The sequence below is a fragment of the Pseudopipra pipra genome, chromosome 2 (genome assembly GCF_036250125.1).
Source record: "Pseudopipra pipra isolate bDixPip1 chromosome 2, bDixPip1.hap1, whole genome shotgun sequence".
In the NCBI taxonomy this organism is placed as follows: Eukaryota; Metazoa; Chordata; class Aves; order Passeriformes; family Pipridae; genus Pseudopipra; species Pseudopipra pipra.
In genome coordinates this window covers 22481042-22500472 of record NC_087550.1, presented here as the reverse complement: position 1 = coordinate 22500472, position 19431 = coordinate 22481042, and the positions used below count along the sequence as shown (strand labels likewise).

Below are 19431 nucleotides of genomic sequence, written 5' to 3'. Positions count from 1 at the left end.
AGGAGCTGGGACAAATGCATGCAGGGACCAGGATGGCCAGGTGGGCACCTGGGGTATGGGCAGCAAGGCCTGTCCTTGTTCAGAGTGTTGATATCACAGAATCACACAATCAGTTGGGTTGGAAAAGACCTCTGAGATCATCAAGTCCAACCTTTGACTGACCACCACCAAGTCTACTAGACTGTGGCACTAAGTGCCATGTTCAGTCTTTCCTTAAACACTTCCAGGGACTGTGACTCCGCCGCCTCCCTGGGCAGCCCATTCCAATGTCTAATCAGCCTTTTTGTGAAAAAATTCCTCATTATGTCCAACCTAAACCTCCCTGACACAGCTTAAGACTGTGTCCTCTCATCCGGATAGGAATTGCTACTGGTGTGAAGCCGATCTCCCAGATTTTTTTGCACTTTAAGGGGTGTGTGTGTCACATGGGAGGGCGCAGTTGCAGGGCCCGTGACTGGGGTCACCCCTGGGCTCTCGGGCAACGCATCACGGAGGAGCTCAGCGGCTGCTGCGCTGGCTACCAACAGCCCCAGCTCCCGAGGCTGACACTGAAGAATTGCGAGGTTTGGAAAGTGTGAGTAACACTCATAATTTACATTTATTCCTCTTCTCGCTTACGACATTTGGGAACGCAGCGCACCACCACCAGGCCCCGGGCTCTGCCTCGCCCCCGCGGCGTGACTTGGTCCAGCCCGCGGCCCTCCCCCGGCCCGGCCGGGATGGTCCCGCCCAGGCCGTGCGCGGCGGGAACATGGCGGCGCCCAGGGCGGCGTGGGCTGTGCGGTGGGACCGGCGGGATGTGCCGTGCCACGGGCTGGACGCGCCGTGGAACCGGCTGGACGTGCCCTGGCCCACGAGCAGCGCCGCGGTGGCGCTGGCGGCCGAACACCCCGCAGGTCCCGGCGCTGTGCCGAGAGGGGCTGGGGGGCGTTTGAAGGCGCTGCCGGGCGCTTGCGGGCGGGCGGGCGGGCGGTGGGGGCCGGGGGCGCGGGGGGCCGGGGTGACGGCGGGCGCTGAGGCCGTGTCCGGCTCCCCCCCGCAGTGGGACGGCTGTCGGTGCTGCGGCGGCGGTGCGACACGGCCCGGAGGCGGCTGTCGGGGCCCGGCCTGGCCGCCGAGGGAGGCGTCGTGCGCGCCCTGCTCTACGCGTTCCACAGCAGGCTGCTCCGGCACCGCCCCTACCTCGCCCTGCAGCAGGTGAGCGACCGCTCTGTGCAGCCGGTGCCATTCCCACTTTTCCACGAATACGTGGTGTCTCGTGCTCACGCTGGGACCTGAAGGAGCTACAGTTACATACCTTTGAATCCAGGAGTAATACAGGGGCTTTGTTCTCAATTAATTGTAATAGTGGGAGGGGGGGAAGAATAGTCCTAAGCTGCTCTATTAGGTACTTTCTGGTTTAGCATGAAAAGTAAACTTCTTACCGATTTTCCAGGAAAGGGATTGTCAGTACCTTCAAATAACTGTTTTGAAACAGAGCAGGAATGGTGCTTACCTTCTTGATTTGTTCATGTGTTTTCGTTCTTGACAGCCAATGCCAAAGGTAATTGTATACAGCAGGGGAAACCATGCAGCACCAATTAACCATGACCTACTGCAGTCCTTCTCTTAATTCCATTTTTACAGTAGAGTGATGAAGGGCAGATATAGGAATATCCCAGAACATTTCATAACACAAACCTGCTGTTTGTGCTGCTAAACTGGTAAAGGGAAGGTGTCGTTTAACATAGTGATGGTTCTTAGATCAAGGCACTGCTAGTCTCTCAAAATACCAGTCAAAAGAGTTTTCTTTTTTTCTAGGTAGAACAATGTTTGAAGCGCCTATGGAAAATGAATTTGGTGGGCTGCCTTGAAACTCTGGTAGAACTGATTCCCAAGTAAGTGTCATGATTCTATATTTTATACTATCCATTAACTCAATCTGCAGGGCTAAAGGAGGGGGCTGCTAGATCGTAACCATCTTCTCATCCTTGTATCAACGTAGGAAAGATACATCTGAAGCCCATGCAGAGTGCTTGGTTCCCAGCCAGCCCATGCTGGAAACAGTGGCTCTGAAGGTATTGGGAGGCTGCAAGCTCATACTGCGTCTATTGGACTGTTGCAGTAAAACTTTTCTGTATCCTTTTTTCATCATAAAAATATTCTTACAATTCACTAGTAGCACCTTATGACATCCAAACCTAGGTCTGCTGGAGGCTCTGTATTGCTAATGGACTCAACGGTGCAATTCATATGTGCAACTTGAAGCTTGTTTGATAGCCAAACACCTTATTTTCAAGTTATTATGTAGGAACCTCAGGCTGTTGGCTGGCTGCTGTTCTGGCCTTGAGCAATTCAAAATTTGGATACTCATCTCCCAAATTATTACAGGGTATTGCCTTGCGAATTGCCTCTAGTTGGTGTGTTCAGCAAGTCTCATTACATGCTGTTTACTTTTTTATCCTTAACTGCTGTAATCTTCAGCTTGTCCATTAAACATCTCTGCTCAAAGGAATTCATACTTCTGAACACGGTGGCTTTGGGGCTGTTGAGCCGGCTATGGTTTGTGTGTTCAAAGTTGTTTTTTGTTGTCTGTCTGTTTGATGTGGCTGTCAGGGGTAAGGGCTTGTAATTAGGCCTTGCTGCTAAGTGAGCTTTATTCAGTTGGGAGGAGGAGGAGAGGGTGTCCCTCCATTCTTTTGGACTTGATTGTAGCACCCGAAGAGTTGTACAACTGGAGAGAGACTTCTTACATCCTGTTATGGAAGGCTTTATTCTTGGCTCATAGCAAACTTTATGTAGCACTAATGAAATCACAGTGTTAGTGCTAGCCTGACACAAACACTGACACCTGGTACTCTGTGCAGCAAGCAGTAAGTCCTGCCTCCTGCTGAAATGGAAAGGCTGGGATAAACATGTTCTATAACACTGCTGAGTTTTCCAGGGAAATTGGTGTTCTGGTCTCTCTCAGTACAGGAAAATAACATCATTGTGTAGAAGAACTCAGTAAAATGTTCTTTGGCACAAGAAATCTGTCTCTCCAGGAAACATAGAGCAGGCAATTGTATGGCATCAGCCTGAGTTGGTACAGAGTGCTTTTGGGGGAATACCTCATGGCAAATGATTTGGATGTGACCCGAGAACCTGATGAGTCCCAGGTGTGGCACTCTGCAAAACTCTAGGGAAGCAGAGGGGCTCCTGATTGGGAATTTACTAGTCAAGTCACTCCTACATTCTGATCCTTAACGGTTCCTTAAAGCTCAGACTTAAGGAAAGCAGGGTGATGGAGTGTAAAAAGCTAAGCTTGGACTGAGGGAAACCAGGGAAAGGGCAGCTTGGAATCTCTTCTGTTTGAGATTAAGGTGGGCTGTTCAGTGGGCATAAAGTTTTCTTAGAGAAGACTCCATACCTTTGTCTTTTCTCTCTTCAGGATTCAGTACAGGTGTGTATTGCAGACCCTCATGTCCTTGTATGACGTCTTGTCAACAACACTTCAGCTGGTATCTGAGACCCAACAGATGCCTTATATCAAGGGGTTTACCTTCCCTTCTGATATCAGTAACTTCCTTGGAATTAACCTATCTTCTGAGGTGAAGAAGCAAAAGGCTAAAGTGCTTACAACAAAAAAATCTACCAGCTGGTTGAAGAAGCTCTTCCCAACAATGGCAGAGGCAGTATCAGAGGTTGGAAAAAAGAGAAATTTTGTAACCTGTACAAGTGGTGTGACAAACCGTAGCATCCCGTGCCCCATGGATATCGGAGAGACAGTTCTGGTGCCCAGAGCCAGCAGAGGTAAAGCCTTGTGCCACAGTGCAAATGGTTTCTGACATCTCAGAGACAGCTTCTGTCCAACAGAGCCAAGCACTTTTACCACAGAGTGTGGTTCTAGTACAAGCTCCCCTCTCCTGTCCTTGGGAGAAGAGAATGCTGAATGTACCTTGCCTTTATAAAGCTGTGGATAATGTCAGCATTGTGATTTTTTTGGAGGGTTTGTTTTAAAGAGGATACAGCTTGGAGAGAAGCAGATAATGAATGCAGTATCCAAGTCCTGAAAATAGTTATTTTTACTTTCCTCCTTCTGCATAGATAAGGATAGTGAGAAGCTAAGAACACTGTCTGCAGTCCATACAACAGTAGGCAAGGCTATAAGTACAGGATGCAGGTATCCTGTGCTTGCTGGTTCTGGACTGTGCCCAAGACTTTCTCTGTACTCAGGGCTATGGCCAGTGACTGCAGGCATCCAGGTGTTTGTGTGAAGCTTTTACCCATTAAGTTCTTTGCAGCCATCTGTAAATCTCTGCATCCTCTTCATCCCTTGCCAGCTGCAATGTAGGATGAGTGTAGCCCCCTTGAGCTGCTTGGAAATGCTGAGTACAGGTGTGAACCTGCTGAGAGCTCAGCATGGCAAAGCACTGCAGCATCTCTGTGCAAAGACGTAAAACTATCTCAACATTGTAATGGGAAATCTCCTCTCTCTGTAGGGAAGCACCTGGGGATTGATGTGAAGAGCTTGCTTAAGCCATCCAGACATCCAGCACAAGAGGTTTGTAGGGTATCTTTTTACACATTATTTTTCAGTTTTACAGACCCTAACACAATATTCCTGATTGAAAATGTCCCCTTTCCCTGCCTTATTTTTGCTTGTCTGACAACCCTAGTTAGTGTGGAAGCTTTGCACAGAAAATTGCTACTCATTTCTGCTTAGGAATTTGAGCATTTCTTGGTTTGTCAAGTGACTGACCAGATAGTTCAGTAGTAGACAAGAATACAAATTCTAATTATCTTCTTTTTGTATTCCACAAAACAAGAGTGCTCTTTCTCTTTCTTCTTGGGAAATAAGGAATGTTCTCACAAAATCTTCAGTACTCTGCTCCCCTCCACCAGAAAGGACCAGGCACATCATCTTTTTAAAAGACTAATATTTCTGTTATTGTTTCAGGGTATAAACATGGCATCAACACCTTTTAAAGCAAAGTTGGCACCACCTTCCTCTCGTGTAGCAAAGTCACAGCATACTGAATCTCTTGTACAGATGGTCCAAACAGCTGCATCATTTGGGGAGCTGTCAGAGGCACTCAGAAAAGCTATTCTGTGGTGCAAAAACAATAAATTCAAATCAGAAGCTTATTTTCTGCGTAACAAGTTGTTGAAAAGCAACCGGCTGCACCACGTGGAAGCTCAAGGATGCAGGTAGTTTTTGCATGGGTGGGGGATTTCTGGATGTAATTTTAATTTCTGGATGACATTTTAATATGTATATTGCTACAGTATAGTGAAACGCAGTGGTCTAAGCCATTCTTTTTAAACTCGGGATCACTAGTTCAGGTTACTGGATGCTCTGACATGAGCATTCTGTTTAGCATCAGTCACTTGTGAAAGGATCTGAAAGGCTAACAAATGCACAAATACATAACAAATGCAACTTAAATAATCTGCATGTTTAATGGTAACAGTTGTATGATGCAAGAGTTGTCTTTCTTCAGATTGCCCAGGGTACTATCATAGTAGTGCTATATAGAAGGTGCTGTTATGTTTCCTTGGTATGACAAGGAAAATGATGAAGGCTAATAACCCAACCTCTCCAAACTCCAAATGAAGTAACACTTCAGTATCTGATAAAGTTATGTTTTGTGCACCTTCCTCCTTTTAAGCTTGAAGAAAAAACTGCGCTGTGTCAAAACATCTGTCCGTAAATACCTCCTGTATGGGTCCCAACACACACGCTGGCCAAGGCGGTACCTCGGGGCATGGCTCTGTCCAAGGAGGATCAAATCATCTGCACGCTTGAAGAGAGCTCTGAAGACTGTTCAGCAAAAGCCTTCTGAACTTTCTGGGGTCTGTGAGACAAGTGTATCACTCATCCTCCCCGCCTACTGGGATGGACCTCTGAGTCAAGAACAACGTTCTGATGCTGATACAGCCCATGTCAGACTAAGCACAGCAGGGACCCCTAAGCAGCTGCTGCTTGAAGGAAGCCCCGGCCCTGCGTGGAAAGAATCTACTGAGAACATGGATATTGATTCTATTTTTGCAGCAATAGGTGTCTGACCCTGGATTGAAGGAAGTAATTTCAATTATTTTATTTTTTTTTAAAGTAAAACCATCTGAACTCTAATTCTGTCTCAGTAACTCAAATCCTGAATTCTGCTAAGAAAGTAGCAACCATTTTTTTGTTTTTGTAAACCAGCTTTTTTTAATGGGTGTTTTTTCATATTTTAAGGGTGTTCCAAACACCTGAATAGTCTTCATCCTTTTACCTGGCCTCATCCAGGAGCAGTGACTTTGTTACCCTCACTCAGTGACTCTTCTGTATTGCTCGACCACATGTTAAGTGCTGCTGTCAAATCCACAGTGCAGTTAGTTACCATCCACAGCAGAAGGCTGCAGCTGATCACTTACTGCTGCTTAGGACAAAAGACTTGCAGACACTTTTCCAAGTCGTACACCCTTCTTTCTGTGCTGCTTGTAGAGGGGACAGCCTTGACATGCAGTAGTATTGCTGTTTTAGCATTTGTTGCTTTTGTCCTGAAATGAGGAGTTAGCTGAACCTACTGCTTTTCCAGAAATAGGAGAAAGCACAGCCTGGCCTGCAACAGTAAACTCCTGACTGATGAACATGTTTCTCACTGTCCCAAAGTCTTTTTAATATAAGGGCAATTTTTGTCTGCTTGGCAATGTAAGGTACAGGTATTCCATAATGTTAGAACAAGCAAGGGGCCTAGTAGTTTCTGCCAGGCCCCTTGTAGTTTCTGCTTGTAAGTAATTCCCATGAGCAGGATCACCAGGAAACATTAAGGAAAAAAATTCTCAGAACAAAGAACAGGAATCTGGTTTGGTAGAGAGCACCTGCTTAACAGGGGTAAGGAAAGGCTGTAAGTGGAAGTAAATCAGGAATGGGCTAAGTTCAATTTCTTAGGCTTAAGAGCAGCAGAAAATAAAAGAGCTGTGCCCACCAGGACAAAAATTAAAAATAACCTTCCTAGCCTGTTAAGTGTAAAAACCCCTCTATTGTGCATCTTGTGTGAATCGATCAATGCAAGTTTAGTTATGAGGAGTAGGCACAAACTTAAAATGTTTTATTCAAAGAGCATATACAGAGCAAAAAGCAGAATTTTTAGAGTAGTTTGGGCTTGAAGCCTGTGTCCAGCTAACCAAGATCCATTTTCTGGGTTTCCTCTCACAGGAGTACCCAGTGATAACTGAAACAGCTGTAGAGAATCATGTATCATCAGCCATCTAGCCATCTGATACAACACAGGCCTACTTCAAACAGACTTCCTGCCATTACAGGAATTTTTCATTTCCTAAAATGGTATAAAAATACCCAAGTATACCACATACAATCAGATAACATTTCAGCTGCTTGAATAGTTCTCAGAAAAGGCTGGGAGTGAGGGCAGACATCCCAGCAGTGACCTTCATCCTGAATAACCCCTCCAAACAACACACACGATCTTCCTTCTTACTGGGCAGCTGCCGTTACTTGGGCAGCCCAAATGAAGCCCCAGTGCAGCTTGTGCAGAGAATCAAGATCCATAGTTTGCTTCATCAAAGGCCTTTCTGGCTCGTTTCAGTTCTTCATTCATAGTAAGGAGGTCTTTAACCCTGGCAAACTTCCGGGGGTCCTTGCGAATTAGAAAGACGATGTCCTCGACCTGTACGCGGCCCTGCCGCCCGATTGACATGGCCTTGTGTGTCTGTCGGAGGGGAAAAAAGGAAAGTCAACAGGGTTCCTTTGCCACTTTTTTAAGTTCTCAATTCCACTTTATTTCCTGTAATTTTGTAACAAAGTAAGCAATTGCAGGACCTGGGCACCATCATCCTAGTCACAACAGAACTTCCCAGTAAACCATGGACTTACTGTTGCTCTGCTGTCCCCAGCTCCCTGTCACCTACACCTACACATAGCAGTATATATACATCACATAATGGTATCAAAACTAAAGCTAGATTGCAAGTATGATGCCCAGCCTGCAAAAAGCCTGAAGATCAGGCACAACTTGGAAGCAATGTGAAGTAACCCTATCAAGAGGACAGTGTAGGGTATTTTGATAAGGAAAGGCAAGGGCAACCTTTCAAAAGAAAGGGGAATGCTTGGATACTCTAAAAGAGTAACCAAATACCTGGTAGAGTAATGGCTTCAGGCCCCAGAATGCATTTCTTTTGCAGCAGAGCTACATTCCCATCCACATAAAGACACTGGGTCAACACAAAAAGTTGACAGATTTTTGAAGCTGAGCCTTGTCTTCTGTCAGCTGCACATACAGTGATGCCACAGTGACCCCCAAAGTCAGATGTGAATTTCCCCTCCTACAATACTAATTTAACCGCTACTTAAGGACTTCAGTTTTCTAAATTCACGTGGAACAAGATGCATGAATTTTGCCTTTCTCTTGGAAAAGCAAAATCCAAGTTTAGCTTTCTTCTACTAGCACCATGACTTTGGGGCCTGGGATAATGCAGTATTTGAGTCAGAGGTATTATTTAGAAGACAAGTCCTTGTGAGGATGTTTTGACCATGCTGTCTAGAGCTGACTTACCATTTCTGTGATAAACTCTATTACCAGGTCCTCAAGAATGTCCACGGATTCTGTGTAAGGGTTCTGGTCGTCCCCGAATCCATACATCATGCATCTTACTGCACAAAGAAACACTCAGTGTGAGGCTCCTTCCATCCATTCAGTAGTGTCAGCAGCACACATCTAGTTAGAGTTCACCAGCCTGCACACTCCTGCTCCAGGGTGGTGCAGGAATGAACTCTTATCTGTTAGGCAGGCCAATACTTGAGCAAACATACAGGAAATAAACAGAAAGCAACAAAAGCCGGGTGCTGTACATGCAGAAAAGCACATCTGATGACAAGCTCCTTAAATACTCATTTAGCCTGCAAAGCCCTATACACTGACTTTGGCACAGCCGACTTTGGGCACAGCTCGGTTCAGAGGATGCACCAGCAGTATTTTTGGGGGGATCTGTCTACATGACAGCTTTCTGCACTTGCAGCCAGGGCACAGAATGAAAGCCGCTGTTTTGCTAAGGAAAAGTGAGTTTAGGAACTCCATAGCTATCTGCTCAGAGTTTCAGCTGAATGACCCGTCCTGGCTGGGCCGGGCTGGGCTGGGCTGTCCGGCCCAGCTCGACTCACGCTCTTTGGAGAACAGCCTCTTCCTCCTGCCCTGCCCGCCGTCCAGGCCCCCGCCGGCGTCCTCCGCGTCCTCTTCGAACTGCACGGGCACAGCGGGGAGAGGCCGCGGTCAGCGCCCGCCGGGACCCGGCCCCTTCCCGCTGCTGGGAGGGCATGGGGACCACCGGGAACTGCAGCCCCTCCCGCCACTCACCGGCACGTCCTCCTCCTCATCGGCCATGGCTGCCGGGCTGCGCCGGAAGGGATTCTATTCCTATTCCTCTTCCCCTTGCCCGGCCCCGCCTCGCCGAGCCCGCCGAGCTGTGGAGGGGCGGGCTCGGGGCGGTGCTGCCGGCTGGGCGGGAGCTGGCGGGAGTCGTGGCACCAAGGATTTAGTGGGAGAGATCTGGTGACCCTCCCCATATCTGTAGTCGACACATTATTGGATTGTCAGATCAGGATATCGTGGTCTGAAAGTGAACTCGGGAGGTGTCTGGTCCATTCCCCTGCTTGCAAGGTCAGCCATGATGTTAAAAAGGTCTCCCAGTCTGCCTGCGTGGTTCGCAGGGGCTTTTCCTTCCCTTGAGAAAAACGCACTTGCCCACGTTCATAGAATCATAGAATGTTAAGGGGTCGGAAGGGACCTTAAAGATCATCTTGTTCCAACACCCCTGCCATGGGCAGGAACACCTCCCAGCAGCAATGTCCCATCCAACCTGACCTTGATCATCACCAGGGTTGAGGCATCCACGACCTCCCTAGGCAACCTGTTCCAGTGTCTCACCATTCTCACAATAAAGAATTTCTTCCTAATATCTATCCTAAGTTTCTTCTCTTTCAATTTGTACCCATTACTCCTCATCCTGTCACTACAGTTCCTGACAGAGAGTCCCTCTCTGGCTTTCCTGTAGGCCTCCTTCAGGGGGGCCCTCACAATCTCTTCTCCAGGCTGAACAGCTCCAACTTCCTCAGCTTGTCTTGGTAGGGGAGGTGCTCCAGTCCTGTTGAATTTCATAAGTTTGCTGTCAGCCCTTTCCTCCAGCTCTCCCAAGTTCCTCTAAATGGCAGCCCTGCCCTTGAGTGTATCAACTGTTCCCCCCAGTTTGGTGCCATGCGTTGTTTGATAATGCATCTGCTCCAGATTACTCATAAAGATGTTCACCTGGACACATTCCAGAATAGATCATTGCAGTGTTCCATTTGTAACTGCTGCACAACTGGAGTATGACCCACTGACTTTAATGCTCTGAGCCCAATTATTCCACTAGTTTGTTAATGATTGAGTAGTGCACCTGTCCAGACTGTAATGTTCTAATTTTGGACATTGTTGAAAAATACTGCCTTTGTAGTGCCGGTGTTATGGTGACACACTAGATCAGACACAGACAGTAGAGAAAGAAAAAGGAGAAATTACTGCTGAAAGACCAGGGAAGATGCACAAAGTGGAATCCTTTTCCATAGAAGCTAGTACTCAAGATCATTCTGCAAATAACAGGTGCAGAAGAGGCAAAAGTTTACAAGGTAATGCTGGGTGCCTGCAGAGAAGCATATGCACTGCAAACAACCCAAGACATCTGAATTTAAAACCGAAACGATCTCTACTGCTTCAGTAAGCTGCCAGGCCCACCCCCCACTCATCAAGGGGGAAAGGGAGAGCATTTGTGTCCCTGGTCTGAAAAAGTGCAACTCCTCATACAGCATATTCCTTAAGAACTTGGCATAAAAAGTCTAGTAGTGTGTCAGACACCTGTTTACCCAAAGCACATTCCTGTGAAGACACTTAAATATAAGTTTTACTGTTTAAGTAAAGGAGAGGACTTGCTTTTATTTGCTGTCTTACTTGTCACTTGTCACAGGGGCACTGTTGCACTCAAGAATCCAACTGTGGTGTTCTCGCCTGCAAATGGCTGAGCAAAATGCAAGTTATTCCACTATTTGAAGCACTTGTGAGTAAAGATCTTTTGACTAGCACAGCAGAAATACAAGATGTGTCCAGAGGCAAAGCTGGTTCTTCAGGATAAGAAGGTACCTACTGTTCCAGGCACACGTCCCACTTTTTATACAAATGGATTTACTAGACACATTTAATGTATTTAAGTGGTTTGTAAAAGAATTCACAGAATCAGAGAATCAACGAGGTTGGAAAAGACCTCTGAGGTTATCGAGTCCAACCTATGACCTAACTCCATCTAGACCATGACACTAAGTGCCTCATCCTGTCTTTTCTTAAAACACCTCCAGGGATGGTGACTTCACCACCTCCCTGGGTTGTCCATTCCAATGCCCAATCACTCTTACTGAGAAGAACTTCTTCCTAATGTCCAACCTGAGCCTCCCTTGGCGTAGCTTAAGACTCTGTTCTCTTGTCCTGTCGCTAGCTGCCTGGGAGACTGACCCCCACTTGGCTATGACCTCCTTTCAGGAAGTTGTAGAGAGCAATGAGGATCCCCCCAAGCCTCCTTTTGTCCAGGCTAAAAAACACCAGCTCCCTCAGCTGCTCCTCATAGGACTTGTGCTCCAGACCCTTCACCAGCTTTGTTACCCTTCTCTGGACACGCTCCAGCACCTCAACATCCTTCCTAAACTGAGGGGCCCAGAACTGGACACAGTACTTGAGCAGTGGCCTAACCAGTGCTGAGTATGGAGGGACAATCACTTCCCTAGTCCTGTTGGCCAAACTGTTCCTGATACAGGCCAGGATGCAATTGGCCTTCTTGGCCACCTGGGCACACTCCTGGATCATGTTCAGCCTCCTGTCAATCAGAACCCCCAGGTCTCTCTCTGCCTGGCTGCTCTGTGCCCAGCCTGTAGTGCTGCAGGAGGTTGTTGTGGCCAAAGTGCAGGACCTGGCACTTGGTCTTGTTAAATCTCATACTATTGGATTTGAGCCATCCATCCAGCCTGTCCAGTTTCCCCTGCAGAGTCCTCCTACCCTCCAGCAAATTGACACGCCCCTCAGCTTGGTGCCACCTGCAAATTTGCTGATGGTGGACTCAATCCCCTCTTCCAGATCATCAATAAAGATATTAAATAGAACTGGACCCAACACTGATCCCTGAGGGACACCACCACTCTCTGGGCCCGGCCCTCCAGCCAATTCCTAACCCAGCACAGAGTGCCCCTGTCAAAGCCATGGGCTGCCAGCTTTTTCAGGAGTATGCTATGGGACACTTCACCAAAGGCTTTGCTGAAGTCCACGTAGACCACATCGACAGTCTTCCCCTCATCCACCAGTCAGGTCACCTAGTCATAAAAGAAGATCAAGTTGGTCAGGCAGGACCTGCCCCTCCTAAATCCATGCTGGCTGGGTCCGATCCCCCAGCCACCCTGTAGGTGCTGTGTGATTGCAACCAAGATGATCTGTTCCATAACCTTGCCAGGCACTGACGTCAGGCTGACAGGCCTGTAGTTCCCCAGATCCTCCTTCCGGCCCTTCTTATGTATAGGCCAACCCCTAGTCATGTGGGACCTCCCCAGTAAGCCAGGACTGTTGGTAGATGATGGAGAGTGGCTTGGTGAGCTCTTCTGCCAGCCCCCTCATCACCCTTGGATGGATCCCATCTGGTCCCATAGACTTGTGAGCATCTAAGTGGCCCAGCAGGTCACTAACTGCTTCCTCCTGGATTACAGAGGAGCTATTCTGCTCCCTATATCTGTCTACCAGCTCAGGAGGCCAGCTGTCCTGAGGACAACCTGTCTTATTGTTGAAAACCGAGACAAAGAAGGTGTTAAGTACCTGAGCCTTTTCCTCATCTTTGGTAACTATATTCTCCCCTTGTGTCCAATAAAGAATGGAGGTTTTCCTTGCCCCTCCTTTTGCTATTAATGTATTTATAAAAACACCTTTTATTATTCTTTACAGAAGTGGCCACATTAAGTTCTAATTGAGCTTTCGCCTTTCTAATTTCTTTCTGCATGACCTAATGACATCCTTAAACACTTCCTGAGTTGCCTGCCCCATTTTCCTAGCATTGTAAGGGGTTTTCTTCAGGGGAGGGACTAAAAGCAGAACTGCAATTTTTTACACATACAGGATTATTTTTGGAGGCTCTCCAGTTACAGGTGAGGCCTTGAAAATGACAGCCATGACAAGACTGATGCTTTTCAAAAATCCTGGTTTTAAAATACTAAGAAAGAATTCTTCCTGAAGTGTTCACTTTCACCTGTCCCATCTGTCTAGATACTACTGCACTTCCCCTAGGATCATGCATCCCCTGGGCTGGTTTGCTGTGTAGCATTTTGGGATTAGAGGTAAAATATTAAGAGACTTACAGGTTTAATTACTGTTAAAATGCAGAAGCTAGAGAGCCATGTCTTTCTAATGCATTTATCACATTCCTCACTTCTTACATGAGTGCTGAAAACAAGCCTCACCTCATGTCTAGTCTGAGAGTTACAAGAAGTTGCATAATGAAAGGGCTATAAATGTCACCTTCTCACCCTCAGAGTGGTTTAGAAAAAACTGCCCTTTCATGAGGTTTAAACACTTAATGTAAGTAACTTGGACAACTGCACACCCATATTTGGCCACATTAAGACATGACAAAGTCCGAGTGCCAGAGTTCGACACAGGCACTTAATAGCTTTGGTCTAAGTTCTCCTGCATGACTGCTGCTATTGACAGCTCTCCTTTTGTCTGACTCTGTACCTTGTAAACTTCACAGTTTCAGGTGCTCTTAGCCAGACACAGCTGGTGTGGGACACAGTTCTCTGAGCTGCTACAGTACCCCTAAAGAGTATGGGACACATCAGTACTGTGCTTCAGCTGCCAGGGCAGAACAGACACAGATAATGGACAACAGGTCTCAGATCTGGCAATTCATCCGAGTGCAGATGCAGAACTTCATGCTGGATCGAGAACAGAAATGCAGCACTGACTGATGATAATGTGCAGAAAAAGAGGGTTCCTCCAGATGGCCAGTCTTTCATTTCACTGTTTCAAGCCAACAGTGATCGAAAAGTAGATCCCATTGAAGATGTGTCCTTTCCTTCACCCATCTGGAACAGGGACAACTCGATGTATGCAAGCAAGGCGTGCTATCTCACTGCACCTACTGAATGCAGAACACAGAAAGTTACAAAAGTAAAACATACAGAAAGTCAAACACACCTTCACAGACAATATGTTGGCTATTTCCACTCCAGATGGCCTTAGAGCAGGAAGGTTGTACAAGTGGTAGCTTTTGGCTCCTGCTATCCTAACCGTAACCCTAACTGAGAGAAGTAAACTTCTGTGTACCATTCAGTTCAACTGGACAAGTACAGGTTGCTTAATGTTAGGGCTATAGTTTTTCTATTCTAAATTAAATGCCTCTTTATTAAAGATATTACTGGACTATCTCTAATATCCTAAATATAGCAAAATTTAGGCATGCAGTGGTATCTTTTTGAACATTTCAGTGGAGGGAGAGAAAATGCTGTATTAAAACTTTGCTTCTCTTTGGAGGTTCTCTGCACAATCACGTAGTTTTCATAAAACAGTTTTATAATACCCTGGATTCACTCACACTGCAAATTTCTTGAATTGATGAACTTAATAAGCAAAAAGCTTACTTTTATACATATTAATTTATCCTAAATAATTTCTAGTACCTTGGGTTATTTACACAAAAAAACTCAGACCTTTTGTTCCGGATGAGCTGAGCAGATCAGGAGTCAGTCTTTTTAGCTGGTCTCTACAGCAGCCAGGTTTCCAGTAACGTGGGCTACAAAACACCTTAGCAAGTGAACTCCTGAAAACTCCACAGAACTGTGGAAACAGAGGTGTGGATGTTTAGTGCCAGATAATGCTGTGTCTTGGAGTAATAGGAGCAAACAGCTACTTGCTGTGTTCAATTACATCTCCCACAGTGCAGTACACCTTGGTATGAACCTCAAATTCGGCTCCCTAATGCAACAATTACAGCTGCTACTGTTACCAGAACTCCAAATAGAATGGCAAAGCCTGCTAACATCCAGCACCAAGACTGCTGCCCACCTCCAAGAAAGTTCAAAGGAAGAAGCAACCTTGAAAACAACTCTGCAGAGGAGAGGGAAGAAGAAAAGGGACATTTCCCCATCAGCAGCCCACCCTCCATCCTTGGGCCATAGAGAGGGGCTGCCTCTAAAGTGGACAAATCCATTTCAGCTCAGCTTGCCCTACTGAATTTATCACCCAAAAGGAAATGGCAGCAGCGCAGCAGAGCTTTACCTGACCAGGAACAATTGAGGAAAGCATCCCTGAGTGTTCTCCTTTACAAACTCCTGGATCCCCAGTACATTCTTTAACAACAGTCCCCGGGAAGCTCGGTCAATTTTGGTTAACACCATCTGCATGGATCCAGAAAGGGAGGATTAAAAGAGGAAAATAAGATTATTTTGCTGCTAGCCTGGAACATCTGTAAGAGTGCTGGACCATCTTGCAAGGCAGACTGAAAGCTCTGGGTCATATCTAGGGGTAAAAATTGAACACAGTTCACCAAAACATTTCTATAGCCTGCATAAGGAGCAGGCATTTTCAAGCTCCTCAAGCTGAGCACTGAAAAACAAAAGTATCCGTTTAATAAACAAAGCAAAAAACCCCTTAAATCCCACTTGCCTTACTCAGCACATTTTAGGCATATTTTATTAAGAATAAATGGGGTTGGCTTATTGCCTGGATAGAACAACCTGCATAAACTCAAGTACAGGGTACACACCCTTACAGATTTCCCGTACCTTATAATCAACCCAAGAAAGCAGCATTACCTACCACATAAGGAATTCCAAACTCTTCCAGCATCTCTACTGCAATATGATCTGTTTTCTGGAGTCCAACTACACCATCAACTAACAGAAAAGTCCTCTTCAAGCTGCCAGAAAGACAAGCAACAGTAATTGCCACCATTATTTCACGCCTGCTCTGCTACTTCCAAAATCATAAGGAGAAACAAAAACATGAGATCTGGGGATAGGAAGAGTCAAGAAAAGCCATGCATGGAAGATGAAGGTCAGCACGGAGCAGCACCTCAGTCTTTTCTGTTGTTTTGATCGGAGCATGAATGAATGACACTGCAGAAGCTCCCGGGGAAATTATGTCAGAACTAACCAATACTACCACTGCAAGCACCTACCCCTTTTCATTTTTTCACCTAATTACATGACACTGTATGTAGGTGTCTGGCATTCACTGCTGTGAAAGTCCCTTACTTGCGCCGTTCCTGCAGGTAGGCCTCCACCATCTCCACAAAGTCTTGCGGGGCGCGGTAGCCGTATCCTGGCATATCCACCAGAGTAAAGTACTTCCCTACTTTGAAGAAATTCATCTTCTTAGTGTGGCCCTGAGAAGAGGATTTAGGCAAGATCAGGGAAGGCAGTGGTTTTAAAAAGCTGCTTTAAGCAGTGTACTAGGAGATGCCCCACAAAACATCTCTATTCCATGCCCCTGCCCCCCCAGAATGCTACTGTTGCTTTAAGCTGCCCAGTCTCCTACCCTTGTAGCAATCCTACATGGCTCTATCCATAAAACAGACTAAAAATGCCTTCATGGGTGTCTCAGTTTCTTCTCAAAGGACTTAACAGCACATGTGCTCGAGCTGTGCAACTCCTCTGTCTGGCACATGTGCCAGGCCTGGTTGAAGAGCTCAGCTCGGCTCTTTCTGCCTCTTCCTGTGCTTGAGCAAGGCCATTGCCAGACATGAGGTGGTGGCCACCACAGCTGGCACGTTCTCCTGCTGTTTCAGGTTACCCAGGAGCTTGTCCCCTCCCACCCTTCTCAGCCGTACTCTCCGGCCTGGCATCAGTTTCTGACAAAGATGGACAGAAGTTAAAAAAGTCACTCACCGGAGTTTTTGACACTCTGACCTCCACTTCTGGAGACAGTGAAAACAAGGCCCGGATTAAAGATGACTTCCCTACATTGCTTCGGCCGATGAAGCAAACCTGCAGAGGGAGAGGCAGAGAGGGCAGATCTACACCTGCCCTCAATGTGCCGGGGCAGTCCCACAGTCCTGGTCATTTCCCAGCCCTTGGTGCCAGTGCCTGGGGACAGCAGTGTCCTGTGCCACGGGCACGCCGGGCTGCTGGGCTGCACAACGGAGAGCAACAACAAATGAACTATTTTAAAACAGCAGTGGTAAGTGCAGCACGCACCGTGCAGTGCTCTGACACTGCCGCCCCCAGAGCTACACAACCACTGCCGACACCCCCTTGCCCCAGCAGCTCAGCCCGGCCCGGGCGGTGGGAAGCCGCTGTCCCAGCCCGGTCACAGCCGAGGGGTGCGAGGGCAGCGCACCCTGACCTCGGGCAGGGCGGGCGGCGGAGCGTGGTCCATGCGGACGGCGGAGCTCACGTAGTCGATGGGGTGGCCCTGGCCGGACCTGAAGAACGCCTCGGCGCGCTGCAGGGCGCCCAGCCCGGGCTCGAAGATGTGGAACCACGCCGTGTCGGTGCCGGGCGCCAGGTACCGCTCCAGCTTCTGCAGCGGGAACATGATCCCGGTGCGGCGGCTCCGCTCCAGCCGCAGCACCTGGGACAGGGCGGCCAGCGGCGGCGGGACCCGGCCCGCCACACCGCCCGCCCGCGACAGCAGCATCCCGGCGCCTGCAGGCGGAACCGGCCAGGCCCGGAAGGCGGCGGGCGGGACAGAGGGATAGCGGGGCGGGACAGAGGGATAGTGGGGCGGAGCGGGGCGGGCGCGATATCTCGGGTGCCCCCGCCCGGCCCGGTGCTGTCAGGGCCCGGCTCGGCGGCGGCAGTGTCCTGCTGTCCTTATCGCCCTTTGAGAGGGGCAGGCCCTTCCCAGGCCCGGCTGTTTACAGAATCACAGGATATGCGGAGTTGGAAGGGACCCTCAAGAACTGTGGAGTCCAGCTCCTGGCCCTGCACAGGACACAGCCCCGAGAATCACACCATGTGCCCGAGAGCTTTTTCCAAGCGCTTCTTCAGCTCTGTCAGGCTTGGTGCTGTGACCACTTCCTTGGGGAGCCTGTTCCAGTGCCCAAACACCCTCTGGGTGAAAACCCTTTTTCCAATATCCTACCCAAACTTCTCTTGACGCAGCTTCAGGCCATTCCCACGGATCCTGCCACTGGTTACCAGAGAGAAGCGACCAGTGCAAGCCACTCCGCTTCCCGTCATGGGGATGTTGAAGACCACAGTGAGGTCCCCCCTCAGTCTCCTCCAGGCTGAACAGACCAAATGACCTCAGCTACTCCTTGTATGGCTTCCCCTCTGGACCCTTCACCATCTTCATTTCTCGCCTTTGGACATGCTCTAATAGCTCTATATTCTTATATTGTCGTGCCCCAAACTGCTCACAATATTCAAGGTGAGGCCACCTCAGGTCAGAGCAGAGGAGGACAATCCCCTTCCTTGACTGTCTGGTGATGCTTTGCTTGATGCCCCCAAGGACACGGTTGGCCCTCTTGGCTGCCAGGGCACTGCTGACTCATATTCAACTTGTCTTCGACCAGGACTCCCAGGTCCCTTTCTGTAGCACTGCGTTCCAGCAGCTCATTCCCCAGTCTGTATGAACATCCAGGGTTGCCCCATCCCAGGTGCAGAATCCAGCACTTTCCCTTATTAAACTTCATATGGTTGGTGATTGCCCAGCCCTCTGATTTATCAAGGCCTCTTTTCAGGGCCTCTCTGCCTTTGAGGGAGTCAACAGCTCCTCCGAGTTTTTGTCACCTGTTTAGCTTTGGGTCTTCTCATCTGTGTTCTTACAGACTCAGGCCAAGCCCAGCAACACCTCTGAGCTGCTGAGGGCTCCGTGCACTGGTGCTCTGTTTGGCCACGGAACAGAGCAAAACAACCTAGTCCTGCAGCATCCTCTGGCTCCCTGCTGCAGCCATCAGTTTTCCAAGAGCTATCCTGATAAGTAAAAAAATTAAGAAATTAAAGAAAAAAAAAATCAGTAATTTCTGTTTAAGTTGAACTATATAGAGGTCAGTTCTATTTTGGATAAAATAAACAAACCCAAACTAAGCACAAAACTGTTGCCACCTGTGTTCACATTATAGTAAAAAAACCCGTGAAGTTTTACTGCTTAATTGATATGTATCAGAGTGCTGTTTTTGTATTTAAAAAAACTACAGAGCTTTTTACATTATATTTCTCCATGACTACAGTTCATAGGGCTACAAAACCTGCAGAAATAAATGTATGTCCTTGAAACATTTCAGCTTCAAAGAAGTACCACAATTTTAGCACCCTTAAATGAAAGTAAACTTCTATCAGTATCTTTATTAAAGTAATATATAAAGATATCCTGATGTTGGCCTTACAGCCAGGCAAGCCTGGGCGTCCTGGGGAACGCTGCTTTTTCTTTGAGACAGAGACCCCTTTTTCTTCTGCAGTCACAGCCTTCT

At 47.7% G+C, this 19431-nt stretch overlaps 3 protein-coding genes across 8 annotated transcripts; 1 reads left to right on the top strand and 2 right to left on the bottom strand.

Moving 5' to 3' along the window:
- Positions 1-410: 410 nt before the first annotated feature.
- NEPRO (nucleolus and neural progenitor protein) lies at positions 411-6600 on the top strand. 4 transcript variants are annotated; one of them, XM_064644352.1, is made up of 9 exons: positions 411-574; positions 1043-1197; positions 1805-1877; positions 1985-2116; positions 2464-2541; positions 3410-3771; positions 4461-4522; positions 4919-5169; positions 5631-6600. In XM_064644352.1, the coding sequence occupies exons 1-9, from the start codon at positions 426-428 to the stop codon at positions 6025-6027; spliced, it is 1659 nt and encodes a 552-aa protein (XP_064500422.1). In that variant the 5' UTR covers positions 411-425; the 3' UTR covers positions 6028-6600. The 4 variants fall into 4 exon arrangements, with proteins under 4 accessions (XP_064500422.1, XP_064500424.1, XP_064500423.1 ...); XM_064644351.1 differs by lacking the exon at positions 411-574 and adding an exon at positions 726-896 and having other exon boundaries at positions 1801-1877; XM_064644354.1 differs by lacking the exon at positions 1043-1197 and having other exon boundaries at positions 472-574; positions 1801-1877.
- Positions 6601-7033: 433 nt separating this feature from the next.
- Positions 7034-10450, bottom strand: TAF13 (TATA-box binding protein associated factor 13). Its single transcript, XM_064644359.1, has 4 exons — positions 9318-10450; positions 9125-9203; positions 8520-8617; positions 7034-7676 (listed from the first exon to the last, which is right to left on the bottom strand). Exons 1-4 carry the CDS (start codon positions 9342-9344, stop codon positions 7506-7508), a joined length of 375 nt encoding a protein of 124 aa, XP_064500429.1. The 5' UTR covers positions 9345-10450; the 3' UTR covers positions 7034-7505.
- A 444-nt stretch (positions 10451-10894) lies between these two features.
- On the bottom strand, positions 10895-17694 carry GTPBP8 (GTP binding protein 8 (putative)). Of its 3 annotated transcripts, XR_010428049.1 has the most exons (8): positions 17361-17694; positions 16904-17002; positions 16271-16401; positions 15834-15933; positions 15294-15412; positions 14726-14852; positions 13752-14157; positions 10895-12346 (listed from the first exon to the last, which is right to left on the bottom strand). XR_010428049.1 is itself a non-coding variant. In XM_064644356.1 (7 exons), the coding sequence occupies exons 1-6, from the start codon at positions 17652-17654 to the stop codon at positions 14768-14770; spliced, it is 828 nt and encodes a 275-aa protein (XP_064500426.1). In that variant the 5' UTR covers positions 17655-17694; the 3' UTR covers positions 12930-14157; positions 14726-14767. The 3 variants fall into 3 exon arrangements, 2 of the variants coding, with proteins under 2 accessions (XP_064500426.1, XP_064500427.1); XM_064644356.1 differs by lacking the exon at positions 10895-12346 and having other exon boundaries at positions 12930-14157; XM_064644357.1 differs by lacking the exon at positions 10895-12346 and having other exon boundaries at positions 12930-14154.
- Between the last annotated feature and the right edge of the window lie 1737 nt (positions 17695-19431).